Genomic DNA, 20,649 nt, shown 5'->3' on the forward strand with positions numbered 1-20,649 from the left:
AACCCAACCCTTCATTTAAAGCAATTGAAGGAATTAACTTCTCTGTTTTTATGAGGCTTGTTGTCACATTCAACTAAGCACACTTAGAAGAGCAAGTACGGCTGCATTCAGATAATTTTTACAACATACAAATCTCTTCTGGAAGAGAGGGGGTCAAGGGAGGGGAAAAGGTCTACTCTCTTTAAGTAGTCCTTTGAGGGAGTGGGTGGAGAACACGGGGCTTTAAAAACCCTATTATAACAGACATAACACAGTCCAGGTGTGCCAGGAACAGACCCGCTGCATCCAGATTTCAAGGAGCTGGGTTTGGAGCTAGGATCCAGCCTAATTTTAAGTAGCTTCAATCCCTCACTAGATGCTAAATGTCACTCAGGGCGACAAAGTCGGTCTATCCTCATCCTCATAAGGCCCAAAGCCTTTTGACAGCATCACGAGTGTGATGTTACACTTAACTTTGCCTGTAAGGCTCTCTGTTTCCATGTTAACAGCACTGGCAGAGAACACAACAAAAGCGTGGTGTGTTTGGTCCATGAGAACATCTTCCCACCCCAGCTAAGCCACCATATAAATATAAACCTTCCATGGTACCCAGCTGGTTGCTCCAAGGCCGATCGCCATGGGGTTAAGTAGTTGGGCAAATCTTTGAGGGGTCTAAGGCCAAGAACTGAGGCACAGCACATAAGCCCCAGAGATGTAGCCTACTGACTCAGTTTACCTTAAATAGAGGATCTCACTTAGGGACCTTGTCTCCTTTCTAGTCAATTGAGAAAGAGATTCTTTTCCTCTCTTTAATTTGCCCTTATCTGCTGGAGCATAGGAGGCTTAATTTTTTTTAGATTTTATTTTTAAGTAATCTCCACACCCAACGTGGGGCTCAAACTCACAACCCTGAGATCAAGAGTCCTTCGCTCCACTGACTGAGCCAGCCAGGAGTCCCCAGGTGGGTTAATCTTTAAATGGACGTTTACTGAAGTTCTCCCGCACAGCAGAACAAGCACCTTTAGTCCTTAAGAAAAAGGTTTCCCTAGTGAGAGACCTAGGAGCCAGTAAGAGAGTCACTTCTCTGAAAGTTGGGACTTGTGACTCCTCTTATCCAAGTAGGGGCTTTGTACCTCCCTTTCTTCCACTTAAAATAAATGCCCATAGCAGTGCTGGTCCACAGAAGGGTCTTAGGGTCTGCAGATAAAAGGAACTAAGCCAGGGCACAGCGTTACTGCACGGAGGGTGATTCAGCACCTGCCCTGTCATGCCTGGTGCCCAGGCTGAATGGATTTTTGGAGTACACCTGTTGTTGAACCCCTGCCAAGTACTGATGGCCACTAACCCCCAAATCACTTTTCCCCGCTGTTGATGTTTGGAATGTCAGACAGGACTGAGCAGCAGCCGGCGTGTATTTCAAACACAGCAGATGGATTTTTATATTAGCTCCTATTTCATGTTCAGGCAGAGCGACCGCCACACTAAAACCGCAGCCTCAATGCTGCCGAGTTTGCTTCTGTGAGATTAATTCTGTGAAATTAATTGGGACAAGATTGAAAAGGAAATTAAAATGCAGCTGAGTGAACAGGCCTTTCAAACACCTTTTTCCTGCTCTATTCAAACTTGAATTCTGCGGTGGTCGCAGGCATCGTGGGAAATAATTTACGAGAGGCAGGCTCTCCGGAGCCATCGGTTACGTATGAGGAGACCTGCACAAGCACCACAATCTGGAGCCACTGAAGAGCGCTAAACACCCCGCTGTGGCCTGAGCTGCGTCCCTGCAGCGGGTGGAAACGGAGCTCAGTTCTTGGACCAGAAAAAGCTGTTCGGAATATATCCGGGCCCAGAGAACATCCGCTGGACGCACAGATCGGCTTCGTTATTAAAATCTCCCTTCAATATATTTTAAGACCCAAATTGGAACTCGGTGGATTAAGTGGGCACGAAACTGCATGGGGCCTAGGAATGGATGGCTGTGTTAGGGGAGGTCAGCAGGGCTGCTGCTGCCTGCGCCCCGTTGGTTACTGTTTCAGAGCTTGGATATGTGGCTCTGGCCTCTCATGCAACAAGAAGTCTGAACAATCCATCAATTTTGTCAGTGACACAATCTCTCAGACCAGGAAAGGCTACGTGGGTTTCCGTGTAGGCCTCTGCACTAGATGGCTTTCTACTTCCAAGTAAGAAGCCTTTGTGCTTTTGTGTCTCTGTGAAGAGTTCTCGGTGGGACAGGCTACCTGGTTTTCCTCCCTCACTCCACCAATAATTTACTGAACGCCTAGTATGTACCCCGTATTGACCCCAGCAGTTTACTTTATTGTTAGCGGAAAAGAGATGAATGTAATAATAGTTGCCTTTTCCTAGATGCCAGGTACTTCTTGACACACACTCTCTAGGGCAAGCATCAGAACCCCTATGAACGGAAGTTATTCCCATTTTTACAGATGAGAAAGCTGAAGATAAGCAGGATTGAGTGACTTTGCTCTGGGTCACGTAAGTAACTCATCTGTTACTGACCAGCTTCCTTAAGAATAGGACAGGTGATGGGTATTTGGTATCTTTCTTACCCAGCCAGTCATCGTCTCTGGAAATTTTATTTTAAAAAGGACAAATAGCTCTCTTTCTGGGATCATTCTTGCCTAAAGACCCTAACAGTCTCTCCTGGCCCTAGTGTTCTAGGATTCAAGGTTGGGTCATGTTTGGGCAACTACTAACAATAGCAGATGCCCAGGAATAAAGCCCCCACCCCACCCCACTTCCTCATCCAGGGTCCACTGCCTGTTCTTAGCCTGCTCCCACCGTATTTCTTTTCTTTTTTAATATATCTTTTTTTTAAGTTTATTTATTTATTTTGAGAGAGAGAGAGAGAGAGAGAGAGAGAGAGAGAGCGCAAGCAGGGGAGGTGCAGAGAGGGAGGGAGAGAGAGGATCCCAAGCCGGCTCCGCGCCCCACGAGGGGCTCAAACTCAGGAACTGTGAGAGCATGACCTGAGCCGAGACCAAGAGTTGGATGCTTAACTGACTGAGCCACCCAGGTGCCCCAACATATTTGTTTTATCATGCAAAGAGAGAGGGGAAAGCCAGAGGCATTTATGAGGGCCCAAAACAAAAGAGCTTATAATTGAAATTTTTAAATTCGTTTAATCTGAATACATAATTAAAGCTAAATGCATTTTTGTGTGGGATTTCTTTAGCAGTTTTGCGGGATCTGTCTCATCATGTTTACAACAGGAATGCTTGAGGTGGAAGGAAACTTAGAGGTCACCCAACACAACTGCCTCATTTTACAGGTGAGGAAACTGGTCGAGGCAAGCTGAGCTGCCCCAGTTGTGTCTTGTCTTATGTTTCTTGGGGGAAATAGACTTCTCCAGGTTCCTAAACCAGCAGGCCTTTCTTCCCTTAACAAAGGTTTTCCGGTCAGAGAGAAAAGTAACACGTAGATTTCTGGATACCATTTTTCTGGACTAACCTCGACTTGAGTCAGTTCTTTTCCTCCAGGTGTGAGAGGCAGGTTGCAGAGGATAACTGATTCCAACAAATCAAGCCGGTTGGGGTTAAAGTGGAATGAATTTAGGATTCAGATGAGAAAAGAAAATTGCGGAGGTTAAGAGTTATTGAAGGTCTGAATAGACAAACAGCTAATGGTAGAGGGATCTCCTTTCCTATCTGTCTGAATTGTTTCATTTGTGCTTCTCAGAGGCAAGGGAATGGATTGGGTGGCCTTTTAAGGTTCCTTCCTGTCCAAGGACTGTTATTGAGTTAGGTGATATAATAAAGGTAAATCCAATCCGAAATGTTCCCCAAGCCAACGTTAAATGGAATGAAGCTTTATGAGGGAAACTCCAGTTGAGTTTCTAGCTTCTCATTTCCTCCTCTGACATGCAGGGATTAACAACATGGAGAAGGGAGGCAGCTGGTGTGGCTTTTGGGGGGAGAAATGCGCTACAACAATGGTAAGGGATGAAAATAGACTTACAACCGTCCAAAAGGTGGAGAAAGAAACCAGACAGAACCAGAACAGCGACGTATTCTCCCTGAATCAAACTTTGATATATTAGCTTTCCGTGAGGGAGGAGGGGGAGGGGGATTGGTTAAAAAAACAGGTAGGGGAGGCTCCCCATGTTCTTTGGTATCTCTTAAAAATACAACAGCCGTGGTAACTGCAGACAGCTCTGTACTGCAGGGAAAGTCACCCCACAGCCCCTTCTAAATGGAGGAGAGGGACCCCCAGTGAGAAGCCATTAACAAAGGCAAAAAAGACATGCAAAACAAACAAAATAATCATGACCGAGAGAGAAGGCCAGCAGACAGTCTGGCTCTGTTCTCCCCCCTCCTCCTGCTGCAGGCACCTCAGACAATGTAAACAGTTAATTTGTTCACCTGCAGGCTCTGGGCAAACAGAGGCCTGGTCACACCTGAGTGGATAACTCGATTACCCCTGTAATGCCAGCGTGGTAATGTACACAAATTCTATTACAAGGCAAACCTTGCTTTCGGGCATTTGAAATACCAATCAGGCCAATGTCCACTCCCTTCTTTGCTTCCAATTTATTCTTGGTGTATTGGAGCTGCACCAGAATGGCACCAGGATAGCACTGAATTAGGGCTCTGGAAGAAATCACTAGAAGATTGTGATCTCAGTCAGCAGGGCTTGCAGGCTCCCTACTCTTCTGCAAAAGGTTGGGGTCTGAATTTGGTCCTCGTTCTAAGGGGACCGGTTGGAAACACTCAAAGGTACGTTAAGTCAGCCCAGTCTGTTTCCTAAGGCCCTTATGGTATATTTCAAATTGAGACAAACCCTTGGCCATTGATAGAATAAAGATAAGTGGCAAACGATGAGTTAAAAATACAATGGGTTTTCAATTTGCCTTTACAGAATCCACACACTAATTAAAGAGCAAGGTGTGTCTATTCCAAAAATGTGTTTGATTGACCTCATAAAGAACTTTTTAGGAAGTTATTTCAGGGACAGAACCTATTTCCTTAGCTCACATATATAGAATATGTATAATCTTTCTTTATAAAGATGATGCTACTAATCCCTCAAACAGTAGCCCGTGAGTTCTGAATCTTCTTCACATTAGTGATGGATCTGCGATAATCTATCCTTTTACTTTTTCCTAATTCTTTTATGATCAACAACACTATCTGTGAGAGGGTTAGTTGGGGCTAGGGGTTAGTTAACTTTGTGACTGAGGAAGAGAATAAAGTTAGCTGGCCCTTGTGGGGTTGGATTCACTATCTTGGCCTTATCAACACTTGCTCACACCAGTTGAGCCAACTAGCTCTGAACTCATCATTAGTACACTGCAGTCTTCTTTATCTGTAAATGACATAAAAATGTGGTTTACGGAGCTAGAATGTTTTCAAGAGTATTAATACAGTAATAAATTATGTACATAATGATGACCTTTTAAGCACCATAAGACCCTAAAAAGAATACATTTGATTGGCTTAGTTTTAGTGTTATGTCTACTTTATTGCATTTTTAAATTTGAAAATTAGTTCCTGAACCTGAATTTTCAATTAAGCTTTTCCCTAACAATTATAAATCAGTGGGAATTTATGAGTGAGGGAGACGTATAATACACACGAGAGAAATGTATGACATGGAATGATTCTGTAGTTATGGTGACTACATCATCAAGAATGAAAAAATCGACTTTTGATCCAAGCCCCACACTCTATGTCCTTACCTTGCTCAGAATGTAGATGAGGTCACCCCGTTGGAAGGATAGTTCATCTGGCTGGTCACCATGGCAATCCCATAGGCCCTGGTAATAATTGGTATAGTCCACTGATCAAAGAGAGGAGAAATCAAAGTTAAAAGGACTCTGTCTTTTTCCATAGAGTCCACATTTTTGCTGCAAATGGAAACCAGAGTTCTGATATTGCCCCTAGGAAACCTAAGATTCAGAGGGGTTGGGATGAGATACAGCCAAACACTCAGCATGAGCAAAGGGCTGTGGGAAAAGGAGATCATTAAGTAACATTAAATATTTACAGATCACCCTTAGTCAGATGCTATTCAACAATATGACAAATACATTCATTTATTAATAAAAGAAAATCAGGCAGGTAAGTTTTTGCTTGGTTTGTAAGTAAGCAGTGCAGAGATTTCCTGCCAGATATTTTTTTGATCCAGGGCCTCTAAACTAGCCAGTGCTTCTCTTCAATGTGCATTTCAAAGAATGGGATAAATCTCCGACTTTTGCCCGTTTACTGAGAGGCTGAGTTAGCCCACATGCATCTGTATCACAGTCTCCCATGTGGGTCTCTTCTGTTACACGGGAAACCTCATCCTGGGCACTTCCCACCCAGGTACTATATGAGGTAATCCCCAATAAATACGGTTACGAAGAGCCCAGGCTTTAAGTGGAACCAAGGGGTGTCTCATCCAGTGCAACTAAATTCTGGGTGGGCTGGCCCTTTTCCAGCATCTCATTTGTAGACCCTGAACATGTCTGCCAAGATTTATCTGCAAACCCCCAGGGGGACAGAAACCAAAGTGATCTGCATTAAAAATGAAAGCAACTGAAGACGACACACCAAGCGTTTGAGGCAGCTGGGGAGATTTACTGGGCTTCTCAGCAAGACTAGATGGCAGTGATGCCACAGGACAGCCATTGATTCTTAGCAATGAAGAATCTGTATTGATCTTCTTCTACCCGGAAAGGTTAAACACTAGAGCACAAAGTGGGAGAGGATCTGGGGATTTGAATGGCAGGAGAGCTAATGCCCACCAGACCAGGGATGATGTGGCCGCGCTACCGTTCCTTAGGATGCTATGCGTGAGCGCTGTCAGCAAGACACCCACCAAAAATGAGATTCTTATTGATGGCAGTCAGGAGTCCTGGCTTCTGATGAAAACCCAAGTGACTTTTGGGCACCCTATTAGCACCAGTTTCTACCTTTCCCTTCATTTGTTTTGACCCTCCCGGGAGGAAGGATAATGCTGGTCCCTGAGGATGAGGACAGGTGGAGGAAAGCAGGTGGGCGGTGCGGGTGGGCGGAGGCCCTGGCTATGTTTGCTTCTTAAAACGCTCATTCCTCACTTACCAGCAGTTCAAACAACAAAGGCACAGGAGAACCAAATCCCTGTATGTCTAAGAACTTTAGTAGGAACCTTAAAGTGCGCAAAACTCGAGGAGGGACAGAGCTATGTAATTAAGGCTCGGATATTGCAAACAGAAGTAAAAATGTTAACCATATAGAAATCAGGCATGTTTCCCTTTACAAAGATGATTGTTTATATATGCAGTAGACGACAGAGGGCACAGCTACACTGGAAACCAGAATTAAGAACGTGTTTGGAAGAAAAATACACTGCGAGAAAAATGCTAACTATTGGAAAGACAAGGCATGTGTTTTGGGGGATACCAGGGCATGGAATAATAGAGAAATATCAGTTCCTGAAGAATGAAAATAGTTTTCTCAGAGGATATATTAATGTATTTTTTAGTCATAATGGAGTTGATTAATCACCTGAAGATTTGGACAGAATTATAAATGAAAAGTATATTGACATCAATATTCTTCATGCATTTATATATTACAGAGAAAATGATTTTATAAGAATAGATTTTTATTTTTATTAAAAATTTTTTTTAATCTTTATTTTTGAGAGAGAGAGAGAGAGAGAGAGAGAGAGAGACAGAGTGCAAGCAGGGGAGGAACAGAGAGGGAGACACAGAATCTGAAGCAGGTTCCAGGCTCTGAGCTGTCAGCACAGAGCCCAATGCGGGGCTTGAACTCATAGACTGCGAGATCATGACCTGAGCTGAAGTCAGACGATTAAACCGACTGAGCCACCCAGGCACTGTCCCCGACCCCAATTTTTTTTAAACTTTATTCATTTTTGAGAGACAGAGAGAGCCAGAGTGTGAGTGAGGGAGGGGCAGAGAGAAGGAGACACAGAATCGGAAGCAGGCTCCAGGCTCTGAGCTGTCAGCACAGAGCCCTACTTGGGGCTAGAACCCACAAACCATGAGTTCATGACCTGAGCCAAAGTTGGATGCTTAACCGACTGAGCCACCCAGCTGCCCCTATAAAAATAGATTTTTAAAACACAACTTGACATTTCTGAATGGTAAGAAGGCTAACAAAGTTGTCTTGGTTTTTTCTGGCCTAGCAGATGGTCACTGTGGGGTACTGTTCCCCATGTGCCTGGATATGGGATAACTCTTAACATTATGAGTACTTTTTGGGTATATGTGTAAACATCGATATTGGACACATAAGACACCAGGGAAGAATACCTGGAAAAAAGATCTATTCTAAAAGCACATGGAAAGCAAGAAGCTAGGAGGAAAACAAAAGCCTTCCAAGAACAAATATAGAAAATGCCCCTGGTTCTTCAGAAGCTAAAGGCTAAAAGAAGATAGAGCTCAGGGATCCAGCAGATAATTTACCCAGCCCAAGAATCAGAATCGGCAGAACTAGCACCATAAAAGCACAGCTTTGAAAAATAAGCAGAATGAAGAGCTAGATATGGGGAGGTGCTCCCCAAACAGAGGTATTCTGGTACTGGGAAATCAGTGAGGAGGAACGCCTTAGCTGGACGAGACTGGGCCGTGTGTGTGCAGACATCCCGTTTGACGTATGTGTGACTCACCTTTATGTGAATGTGTGCACACGACCTCACTACATTCCTTCCTTGGCATTCGACAGACACATACAGTGCACTTACAAAGTGCCGGGGACGGTGCTCGATGCTGGGAATTCCGCACTGGCCACACACAGAGTCCCTGCTCTTAGGCTGCTGTCCAGGTGGGGAGGCACGGGGACACAAAGAGTCGCACAGATATTTACTTATTTATGATTGTGATAGGCCTCCAAGGCGAAGCTGAGGGTGCTGTGTATAATAGGGAAGCTAACCTCATGGAAGGCTTCCCAGAAGCTTTGGTTGTGTTATAAAAACCTGACCAAGAGTGGGTAGAGGTAAGGCGGAGGAGGGCTTCATCCCTGCTGCTTTGCCTCAGGAAGGCCTGGGAGGCCTGGAAGTTTGCAGGGCCAGTCCAGCTTCTCCCTAAACTTGACCAGGTCATTCTATAAACGAGGGAATGCATGAGGAGGCTTTGATGTCTTGAGATCAGTGAAGAATTGGGAGCCTGAGAGGGAGGATTTCCTCTGTGGGCTGGACCGAGGCTCCTTGAGGGTTACATTACTCTAGCAGCAGTCTGAGATCAGAAATGGTGCAGCATTCTGACCATTTAATTAATTCAAAGCATCCTCATGCTCATTTTGGGGACATTATTCCATCTAATTATTTTTTTTTTCCAGTCTGTCCATTTGGAATGAAAAACAAAAGAATAAAGCTTAATGCCAGCATTTCTCAACGTCTCTCCAAAAAAACGTAACTCTGCACTAAATAAAGCCTGGTAATTCAAAAGCAAAGCACTAATATATTCAGCATAAAACAGACAGAGGACCTAGAGCAATAATGACACCACTAATAACTAAAACAGTTATAACAATTAACAACAATTACAATGATAGAGAAGCTAATGGGTACGATCACTGCATTTAAATTGCTAGCAGAGCTGAGAAGGACTTTTTCTAGAGGAAAAAAGGGGGGGGGGCAGCATCTTATTTTCTTTACCCCACCTAAGAGAAGCTAAGCTCCCAGCAAACAAAATGTCATAGGAAGAATAGTGACGGTCTAAGTTTACAAACATATTGTGTTTTTCTCTCTTCTCTAGGTGTTTGTTGCAAAGCATTTGTCATTCCACACCAAGTTCTTCATAACCAGTAATAGTCATTTCTCCTGTAACTGAAGCCAGGTTGGTACTACTGTTGACAGACTCAGAATTTGAAAATAAACCTCTATGACGTGGAGAGTTCTAAGGTAAAAGGACCAGGATACCTTTCTGCCTCTCTTCCTCCTTAGGAAGGGCAGAACTTGACTGTGTTCCTTCCAGAGTTCAAATGTCACCTTGGGCTTTTGTTTGGGAGACACTGGGTAGCTACAGAATTCAAGCTGTGAACAAGGAAAAGAGGCTAAAGGCAGGTCAGCATGTTGTTTACATTCGCTTGATGAGCCAAAGGACTGTGCTACTGAGGCCTGGCAGTGGGTGCAAAAACTCAGCAAATTATGGAAACAAGAGACAGAATGAGAAGATGGATAGAGCCCGTCCTTGCTAGACCGTGGGTAGGTGAGAATGGGCGTAGAAGGCTAAGGCAGTGACCCACTGGAAGAGACTTGAATATTCTCTAAGCCAGGCCGGATAAGCCCACCATGTTCATTCAGCCCACCAAAGCAGACTCAGTCTGACACCGTATTAACCATTTCAGAAGGAAAGGTATAAAAAAAATCTGCCAAGTTCCACTGACGATGATCCCAGAACAGGAAGAGCAACTGAACATTGCCATTTGCTTGTTTTCATGGCCATTTAACCTTGAGTTTTGAAGTCACTCTGGTCCTTAATGTTGTAAGTAGGATCTTGAAGTGGAGAACATCCACAGATCCTGAGTTTCATCTCCTACGCTCCTTTTATTGGGCCAAAACTGTAGCTGGCTGATGATCAACTCACATTTGGCCTTGGGAAACAAGCTTCAAAAAGTAAGAGCTGCAAATACCTCTGTGGCTTCCCTCAGTTTCTTTCATGCGATCACTCCATTAGTAGATGCTAAAATGGAAAAAGTGCCTCGGAAATGGAAGCTCATGAGTGACCGCTTTTCTGCCCTGCGGAAATTACTACATAGGGGCTCCTTTTTTTGGCTGACTTTGCCCATGATTTTAGAGTGAAAACAACTGTTTCGAGATCTTTCTTGGTTAGATATTTGATGTACTTAAGAATGAGCTGTGCCTCCAGCTTGGCTTTTTATTTGGCATGGCATACCCAAGCCAATGGCCGGTAGTTTTCATATAAACAGCACAGGATGAGTTTTATTTTTGGTTACCTGCACACTGCCTTCTCATGATAGGGAAGGGAGATAAACTCTCATCGCGGAAGACACTTAGTGTTAGACTGTTAGGCTGATGGGTTGCAATTTAGTGAGAATCTGAGGTGCTGAAGAGTCACTCATTAAAATAACCCTGTTACTAACAGTCATGCTGTAAACTGAGCTCTTTATAGATTGAACAATCAATACGACAAGGCTGTGATAGATTTTCTAGGTAACAGAATAAAATAAAAGAAATTACATCTTACAGGGTCATTAACACCCAATGAGGATAAACTGAATTCCTTTTTTCCTCCTCTTCTGATAAGATCTAGTTGGGCTTTAAAAATGTTAGCAATTCCATTATGGGAAAGCACAGCGTTTCTGGGAATAGGATCTCTGGAAGAGTTCTGGAGAAAAGTATGTGGATCTTAAAGGTCATCCTGCTAGTCATGGTATCTTTTAGGAGAAAAGTCATCCCACTCCCCCCCACCTCCCAAAGACATGTGACACCTGAGAAAAACTAAGTGAAGCAAACCTGTGTAGCTTGTCTATTACATAAGAGTGCACACTGTCCTAGAATTCCCTTCATATTCCCTAGAATATGCCTTCAGGGGGCTGCCCACCCTTCCCTTGGACCTCTACGTTTTATTGTTATAAAGCTAAGAGATGCCATTTGGATGCTCCGTATTTGTCGCCATTTCTATAGCTCCTTTGGAGAAAAGGCACTGTATAAATTCAATAAATAAATAAGTAAACACAAATAATAAAAATTCCTGCCTCAGATTCTGCAGAGAGAGCAAAAAGTCCTCCTCTGTTTTTTAATCACTAAGTCACCAATCATTATAACTGGTGGGAAGTATAAACATAAACCATGGAAGCATATTTAGAGCTCACTACACTTTAACAACACCTATTTTGGAGGCAGGAAGCATGAGGAACAAAAGGTTTTTTTTTTTTTTTTCTTTTTTAAACCTACTTGAATTAGAGACATTGGAACAGCTAAGAAATAAACCTTCTCTCACCATCCCCCCACCCAAGACAGAGCCTCAGAAAGAAAGGTGGAAAGAGGAAATGGGATGAGGGAGGAGTCTGAAACTGAATTTCAAATGTTTATTTATTTTTGAAAGAGAGAGAGAGAGATAGAGTGTGTGAGCAGGGGAGGGCAAAGAGAGAGGGAGAGAGAGAGAATCCCAAGTAGGCTCCATGCTATCAGCACAGAGCCTGATGCAGGGCTCAATCTCAGGAACCGTGAGATCATGACCTGAGCTGAAATCAAGAGTTGGACACGCAACCTACTGAGCCATCCAGGTGCCCCCTGAAACTGAATTTTAGACTTTTGCTAGAGACTGCTGCTTCCTGAATGGAGTTTAATATAAAGTTGGGCACAGGAAGCTTACAGTTTTCTACCCTGGCCTGTCCACATTAGCTGTTTTTCCTGCACTGATGATGGGAATTGATTGAGAAAAGGCATGGAACGTAGATTGGTCAGAAAACAGATTATCCTTTGGAATTCTGCACAGCAAGTAGGAAACAGTAGAAAATAGGTTTCAGAATGGACTTCATTATACGTGTTAATTATTATGAAGCGCTTACTGAGAGCCACACTAATCCTGTACCACCCTTGCCCCAGTTCTTTCTTTCTCTCCTGCTTTGGCACATGACTTCTGATGCCGTCTCTTCACTGTCTTTTCTCTCCCTGGGAGAAGTTGGGCACTTAAATGAAGTTAGGTCCTTCACTAAGCCTGTTACGTATTCACTTCCCATAGAACATGAACCTTAGGAGAAAGGGGCCTTGCTGAGTGGGTAATGAAGAGAACAAAAGGCACAAGAAAGGAAGAGAGAGGAGAATGGGAAAAGGAAGGGCCAGGGAAATGGAGAGGGACCAGGGAGGGAAAGATGGAAAGAACTCCTAGGCTTAAGACTTTCATAGAATCTCTAAGAAGAAAAAAATCAGCTAGTATCCAAATCAGCCACAATTTAGGCTCTGCTGATGGGATGAATGTCCTTGAGATGGCCTTTGTGATTCACATTCCTTTACTGACAAGGACGGAATAGGTCCTTGGTCCACTTAAGGAGGCTTTAGAGGGGCATCTGACCTTAAGAAAAGATGGGCTCACTAACAGCCTAAAGCATGGTTAACAGTCTGGGATGAATAAGATGTGATTTTGTATTCAACAAACCTGTTACATATTCATTTCCAAATGTGCCTGGAATCAAAGCAGGCCATCAGAAGTCAGCATCACCAAGCAATTCTATCCTTCACCCCATGTTCACTTTCCAGATCTGACACATTTCCATTCCCCTCTGAACTCGCAATCTCCGGGCCTCTCAGAGAGGAGACATTTCCATTCTTTCCATTCTCAATCCTCTGATCTCTTAGAGATGAGGCAATTCTATTTTCACTGTACTGATTTAGGAAATACTGATAGGAAAAAATAAATATCTGCTTTGGTTTCCTACCCTCTGTCGGATAAATCTTAGCTGTTCTGGGAACATTAATTAAGGTGAATGGGTGGCTGCTTTTAAGGTTGAGATATTTCCCTATCCAGTCATCTTATTTGGGGCTTCTGAGGCCGACACACCAGCACCCTCTTAATTAGTGAAGCCCGAGCATCCTACCCAGTGCCTATATATCTGCGAAGCTCTCATACCTCCTTTATGTGGAGTCCCATTCTCATCCTCTTCCAGATCGTGCTCTTCATCTGAGGGGATAAACACCAGCAGCATTAGCAATTAGTGGTCAAGTCTTATACTATTTATGCCAATGGGGGTCTTCTTTTTCAGAGCTCACCGTGCTCTTTTCAAGGCACTAACTGGTCTTTTTTTTAAATTGGTTTTTTTTTTTCACATTTTTATTTATTTTTGAGAGACAGAGAGAGACAGAACACAAATCGGGGAAGGGCAGAGAGAGAGGGAGACACAGAATCCGAAGCAGGCTCCAGGCTCTGAGCTGTCAGCACAGAGCCCGATGCGGGGCTCGAACTCACAGACTGTGAGATCATGACCTGAGCCGAAGTCGGACGCCTAATTGACTGAGCCACCCAGGTGCCCCTCTTTTTTTTTTAATAGTTATCTCCCACCTTAAAATTGGCCCTTCTCCTTCCCTCCTCATTTATTTATTCATAAACATTTTTAAGTGCTCACTATATGCAAAGTGCTACGGTAGGAACTGGAGATTGCTGCAGTGGTTAAGACTGGCGGGGTCCGCGTCCTGTGGCGCTTCCAATCCACTGGATTATTCAGGCACTAAATATCTCTGTCATTGAAATCTTAATCCTTTCCCTCAAGCTCTTTCTCCTCTCCTTCTAGAATTCTCTTCTAAATGTCTTGTCTCTTTGTAAGTGTAAGCATCCAGACTTACAGTGTGTGTGTGTGTGTGTGTGTGTGTGTGTAGCTAAGCATGTGTTTAAACCCTCCATGATTAATTAGTCCTTAATGTATCAAGTTTTGTTCAGCTGTAGCAGAACCTGGTCATGTAAGTAATTTTATGTTCCTAGTACTTGGGGCTTGTAGTTATCTTTTTACTGTTGTTATTTAGCCTGCCTTGTTCATTAGAGTGTAAGCTCCTGAGGGCAGTTGGAATGGTCTTTTAATTAATTGTTGCAGGTACACAATGGGTTCTAAGTCAGTGCTATTGTCTAACTCTGATCAAGTGTTTATATGGTCAACGTCACCACATGATTGGCTTGTTTCTTGCCCTCATTAACCTGTTTCATCTCACACTACCTGATAACATGGGAATTGGGCCTTTAGAAAGAAGGCATGAGCATCAGAATCATATTAAGCCATTTTATACGTGGAGTAAAATGAGCAAAAATACAGTTGCTCTTCTCCTTTTCATCACCTCAACTCCCTCAAACACACACACACACACACACACACACACACACACACACACAATGAATGGGGCATAATAAGCAACATTTTGAGGGCTGAAAACTTTGGTTTTTTTTGTCCACATATACTTTCTCTCCCTGGGAGTTGGGGCACTTATCTGACTGGTTTCCCCACAGTTATGCCACTAAATGAAACTTTTGAGGAGATGGCTTGGGGACAGTTCCTTTTGTTTTAAATATAAGTTTTACAGAGCAATTTGAATTCTGGTATGTCAGAGTGGGGGAAGTAAATTCTAAGCTCATGAGTAAGAAGAAACAGCACAAAAGTATATGAGAGCACTATAGAACATTAAAGAAGTAACTGATTTCACATACAAGATGGATGATACGGTTTCCATGGAAAAATAAAAATTAAGGGATTGGTATTCTGGAGAAATGAGTCATATGTCACCAAGATTAAAAAAAATACCAGGGTCGCCTGCGTGGCTCAGTCGGTTGAGCGTCCGACTTCGGCTCAGGTCATGATCTCACAGTCTGTGAGTTCGAGCCCCGCATCGGGCTCTGTGCTGACAGCTCAGAGCCTGGAGCCTGCTTCGGATTCTGTGTCTCCCTCTCTCTCTGCTCCTCCCCTGCTCATGCTCTGTCTCTCTCTGTCTCAAAAATAAATAAAAACATTAAAAAAATTAAAAAAAATACCATACACATAACCTATATTTGCCTTAAAAGATTCCGTGGGGAAAGATCCGTGGGGAAAGAACTCAGCTCTTCTTACCTTCACATATGGCTTCACAGCAGAGAATTTCCTACTTCCCACCTGTAGTGCTCCCCGTCCCTCCCCCATCTCCCCAGGAGGGATAAAGATGTGAGATAATGGAGGAGTGAAATCAAATATCGGAAATAGACCGTGCTGAAATAAATCACGTTAAACATCATTCTTTGCACATTGTCTTCCTATCACTTGCCCACTTCCTTCCTTCCTCTGCTGTGATGCTTTTCCTTTTTGACATGGGACCAATTTCACAGGATTGAAAACGCTAGAAGAAGAGTTGGTGCGGCGTCCGTTCTTGAGATACCCAATGATTTGGGCAGGGAGCATCTCTTCTGCTGATAACCAAACAACTCAATCACAAAGACCAATAATTTGCTGTGCTTAGGCACTTTTGCAGGGAGGGTTTATTCTACCTCTGCTGTCTGTGCACAGATGTCTCTTCCTCCCAATTCTAATCAATGTAAATTGGGTCAGATCTCCGCTGTGAATTACAAATTGGATCCGAAGTTGGAGGGTCACCGTGCCTGTGACTCCACCTCCTTCCCACCACCATTAGATGGGAAGCTACACCAAAGATCTTTTCTAAATAAATCAGACTTTATTGTAAAACTCGGCCACTGACGAGACATAACCTCATTAGCATTGATTTTAAAATAAATTATTGAAAGTGGCTTGCCTGCTCTTTGCATTTGTAAAATAGGAGAATGTAAATGTATTTGCAATGATAAAAATGAAAACTAAACTTGATTCCTTTATCCTTTCAGGCAAAAGCACTTAATCTAGTCATGATACAAAAATGGGAAAAATAAAAATCTGTTCTACGCAGTTCAATTCCAGACCAGATACTCTGATTTCCATTGCGCCTGTGGAGTCACCTAGAAAGAAAGCAGAACGCTGGCCATAGATCTTGTATATCATTCGCCACCATTACTAAGCTCTTCAGTGATGGATGGGAATGGGGAAGCTCTAATCCCCACATCTGTTCTATCTAACGTTGACCTTCCCGGGTGGCTGAGAGTGGGCTCAAGTCAAGAAGGCTAGCTACTGATGTGAGAGGCTGGGTGCTGTGCCTTTGAAAGTGTGAGTATGGAGGTATCATCGACATAGTGGAGGCAAATGCTCTCTCTATAGCTGGTTGTGAAAGGCAGTACCTCTCAGCACCTTCCCAGCTGCAGGGGGGTGGGGGCCGGGGATAGCACAATACAAACAGAGAGGCATACACTTTACCTCTGGTCCTTCAACCAAATCAAACTGGCATCCTTCAAATGCCAACGCTGAGAAAACTGATTTCATGGCAACAGAAAGAAATGTCTCTTTGCTCACAAAAGAGGGTGGGTTAAACAGCTAGATTTCTCATTTTTTTTTCCATCTGTAAGATGAACCTTTCATTTTAAAGAGATTATTTTGAAAAAAAATTTTCTGTAGGCTAAAGAGCTTGTTGAACTTCTTTATGAGAATATGAGTAGGCATTTTAGTATTACATCTATTGGAATACATCTTCATTTAAGAGAGAATTAAAATTTATGTGCTAGCTCAACTTTAAACAGTAATAGATTATAATGGTCCTTGCTCCTAACAGGGCATATGGGACCCCAACCTTACATAGGTTTTAAACAATTAACCTCTGAAGATTACTGTCCACTTATTACATTAAATGCTCTACTTGATTCCCAAATATCTCATTTCAACTGGGAAAACAGTTGAGGAAGATTCTGTTAGTTGTGTGAACATGTAAGAGAACCATGGGGCATCACAAATGAGCATCAGTATCCAGAGAGTTGATTTCAATCAACAGTCTTGGCACAGTGTCAGGGACACTAATGAGAGGCTGAAAAGAACAGGACACTGACTCCACAGTGGAGATGCAGAGAGGGGCTGGCTTCCCATGACACCTGGCTCCTTTCTGAAGCGCTGCTGTGACACCGGCTTAACTGAGAATAACATTAAAAAAATGACTAGATCAGAAAGAGGGAAACCACTTCCCCCAAACAAAGCAAGGTGACAGAAGCTTAAAAAATGCCAAGTGTATCAATGTGCAACCAGATGTCAAGGTGCTCTGGTGACAGACGCAAGAGAAATGCAGATAGACTCAGGGTATAAAGAGAACGTGCAGGAAAGTGGAAATAGAAACCACTCCACGGCATGCACAGATATGCTATAAATCTGTGGGTGTTATAGCACCTCTTCAGACAATGCGGAAAAAATGAGCAAGATGCTAATAACACACTTAATCCTCTGTTGTATAGTTGGTAACCTAAACTGTTACTTGAAAATATTTGCATCCTATCTCTGTGGTATGGGTCTTGATGTACAAGATATTAAATCCAATTTGCGCTAACAGCAGCACGTGGAATGCGCTGAATTTAATTCCACCAATAATAATTGAGCACCTACTAATTGGAGGAGAAAGACCTGAATATAAATCACCGTGGTAAAGGCTAAGACGGAGCTCAATTCCTGTTGAGTATCTGGGGGGGGGGGGGTGTCGCTAAGGAGACATGTTTTAAGCAGAATGCGTAGGGGGGCTTCATAGGGTGAACTCAGGGAGGATATTCCAGGTGAAAAACAAAACCAAACCAAAAAGTCAGCATGATTCTGGTGCTGGTCATGGTCATGATCATGGTCATGTTCTGGTTTTGGTGCTGGTCAAAGAGCCCTTGTGGCTAGGGCCCAGTGTGCATAGGAGTGAGAGAGAACCTGGCCAGGAAGCTTAGGCCTGATGATGGCATTGGTGCTTTGATGGAGTGTTGCTTTTCTTTGAAATTGAAAAATCCCTTCTTCATAAACTTTGTGGTTTATTTATTTATTAAAACAATTGCTTTAATTTTTATTTATTTATTTTTTTGACGGGGGTGGGGGAGGGACAGAGAGAGAGGGAGTCACAGAATCTGAAGCAGGCTCCAGGCTCTGAGCTGTCAGCACAGGGCCCAATGTGGGGCTTGAACTCATGAACCGTGAGATCATGACCTGAGCTGAAGTTGGATGCTTAACATACTGAGCCACCCAGGTACCCTGGTTTTCTTTTTTTTAATGTTTATTAATTTATTTTGAGAAAGAGAGTGTGTAAGCAGGGGAGAGGCAGAGACAGAGAGGGAGGGGGAGAGAGAGGGAGACAGACAGAGAGAGAGAGAGAGAGAGAGAGAGAGAGAGAGAGAAATAGAGAGCGAGAGAGAATTCCAAGCAGGCTCTGCACTTTCAGTGCAGAGCCCGATGCAGGGCTCAATCCCACAAACTATGAGATCATGACTTGAGCCAAAATCAAGAGCCAGATGCTCAACCAACTGAGCCACCCAGACACCCCTAAACTTTGTGTTTTTGGTGTCTGTTTTTCTTTTCCTCTCCTCTCCTCTCCTCTCCTCTCCTCTCCTCTCCTCTCCTCTCCTTTCCTTTCCCTTCTTTTCTCTTTTCTTTTCTTTTTTCTTTCCTTAGACCCACTATCACTATTCCCTCTTCCTGTGGGTCTGGACAACAGTACAGGGGGAAAAAGAATTTCACAGAATGCTTGTTTTCATTTGACTTAAATTAAAAAAAAAACACCAGTTATATGCTTTATTATAAAGCAATCTGGTTTCTGGTTCTGTAATAACCCTCCCGGGCAGTGTGGGCAGCATTGGAATGCACACAGAAACTCCTAGGGAGAACTCTGTGTCTCTCTTCCCGTTTGCTCTCCTGAAAGCTCTCTGGAGAACAGAGTCAGATTCTGTTGTCACTGCAGCTGCTGTAAGGCCCCAGTTAAAGCTGTACAGTGGTCTCTGGCGTCTTGCTGGATCCCAGCTTTGAGGCCCCAGACAAAGTGAAACCTGATAAAAGTTGTCCTTTTATGGAATATTGAATCACAAAACTGGGCCTGTGCTAGCCTGTAAAATAATTGCAGGGAGGGGTGAGAGACGGCTCAGAAAAGCCTCCTGTCTCCCACACATCGCTTTAAAAGCATTTCTTTGTGGCGGGTCCCTACAGTTTAATCTACTGCAAATGAGATCTTAAAAATCAAGGGCCCCCATATGCTCAACACGGATGTTCAGAAATCCCACTGGATACCAACCTTGAAACCATATTACCCAGGACTAACATTTTTGTGGTCTTGGCCGAAAACCTCGAGTGCTCTGGTTTTCCCTCATGGGAAGGACGGTGCCAGCCACGTAGCAAATGCTAATTATCCCATGATCAATGTGATGTCGCACATTTAATTTGATGACCCATACATTATTCTGATTAGGAAAAAACATTTTTGTATTGACTTGGTATGTGTGATAAGCACTTTTCTCTCTACTAGGAAGCTCACTGAAATTATATTCTGGGAGGGAGACCTCACTTCCATGGTCTCCCCATAGAGACAAGGAGGCTTCTGTAGGCCCCAGCCCAAAGGGGAAGGAGAGGCAGAACCACCAATGCTAAGTATCTTCCGCAAAGCACATTTACCTGTTATAATGAGACGAATGTTAGGAGCCTAAGTCATTTGACTTCAGATGGGTATGCAGTGTTAGCACAGCCCCACGTTCCCGCTGGCCGTCCCTCCACCCAGCACCTGTCCTTGCAGTAAAAACGGGCCTGAGCAGAAGGTGCAGTCCACACGCCATCTGCTCAGGATTTTCAATTTCACCTGCTTCGTACGTATAGCTGAAAATGTCCAACTGGACTGTCTCAGGTTTGGTTGGCGGGGGTGGGGAACTAGCCATTCCTCAATTTTTCAAGGAGGTAACACTTCTTATTTACACGCCACCAAATTACTAGTAGCCAGCCTTTACTGAGTACTCACAGTATGCCAGGGCTCGGTTCTAAGTGCTTTATACACTACAGTTCCAGGCTTCTCACAGCCTTTCTCTATGATAGGTACTATTGTTATCCCCATTGTACAGGTGGGAAAATCACACACAGAGAGGGCTAATAACTTGCTCAAGGTCTCATAGCTAGCAGGTGGCTGAGCAGGTGCATTCTGACTTAGAGCCAGCACTTTTTCCTGCAGTATCTTGCTGTCTCTCACCTGCCGCTGCTTGGTAGACCTTATGAGATGGAGCAGTGGGTAGGTAACGTCAGGCCCCCTCATTTTCCCTTTCACTTCCTCCAGGACTGGTAGTGTGGCACTTGTATAACGAACAGAAACTTCAGAGGTGACAAGCTGAGTGTGTGGATGGGAGGCTGGGTGATGGAGACTTGAGGCTCAAATATTCATATCATCATTCAA

At 43.6% G+C, this 20,649-nt stretch overlaps 1 protein-coding gene across 5 annotated transcripts in view; it reads right to left on the minus strand.

Moving 5' to 3' along the window:
* SKAP1 (src kinase associated phosphoprotein 1) overlaps positions 1–20,649 on the minus strand; it is a 279,158-nt gene that overhangs the window by 17,033 nt on the left and 241,476 nt on the right. For 3 of the 5 annotated variants that reach the window (XM_047845673.1, XM_047845674.1, XM_047845675.1), the window contains exons 10-11: positions 13,514–13,564; positions 5,672–5,772 (exon numbers count right to left, since the gene is read on the minus strand). In XM_047845673.1, coding sequence (XP_047701629.1) covers positions 5,672–5,772; positions 13,514–13,564 — 152 coding nt within the window. Of the gene's footprint in view, positions 1–2,976; positions 5,299–5,671; positions 5,773–13,513; positions 13,565–20,649 lie in introns of those variants that run through there. The other 2 variants (XR_007149429.1, XM_047845676.1) reach the window with 2 other exon arrangements.

The sequence above is a fragment of the Prionailurus viverrinus genome, unplaced genomic scaffold, assembly GCF_022837055.1.
Source record: "Prionailurus viverrinus isolate Anna unplaced genomic scaffold, UM_Priviv_1.0 scaffold_35, whole genome shotgun sequence".
In the NCBI taxonomy this organism is placed as follows: domain Eukaryota; kingdom Metazoa; phylum Chordata; class Mammalia; order Carnivora; family Felidae; genus Prionailurus; species Prionailurus viverrinus.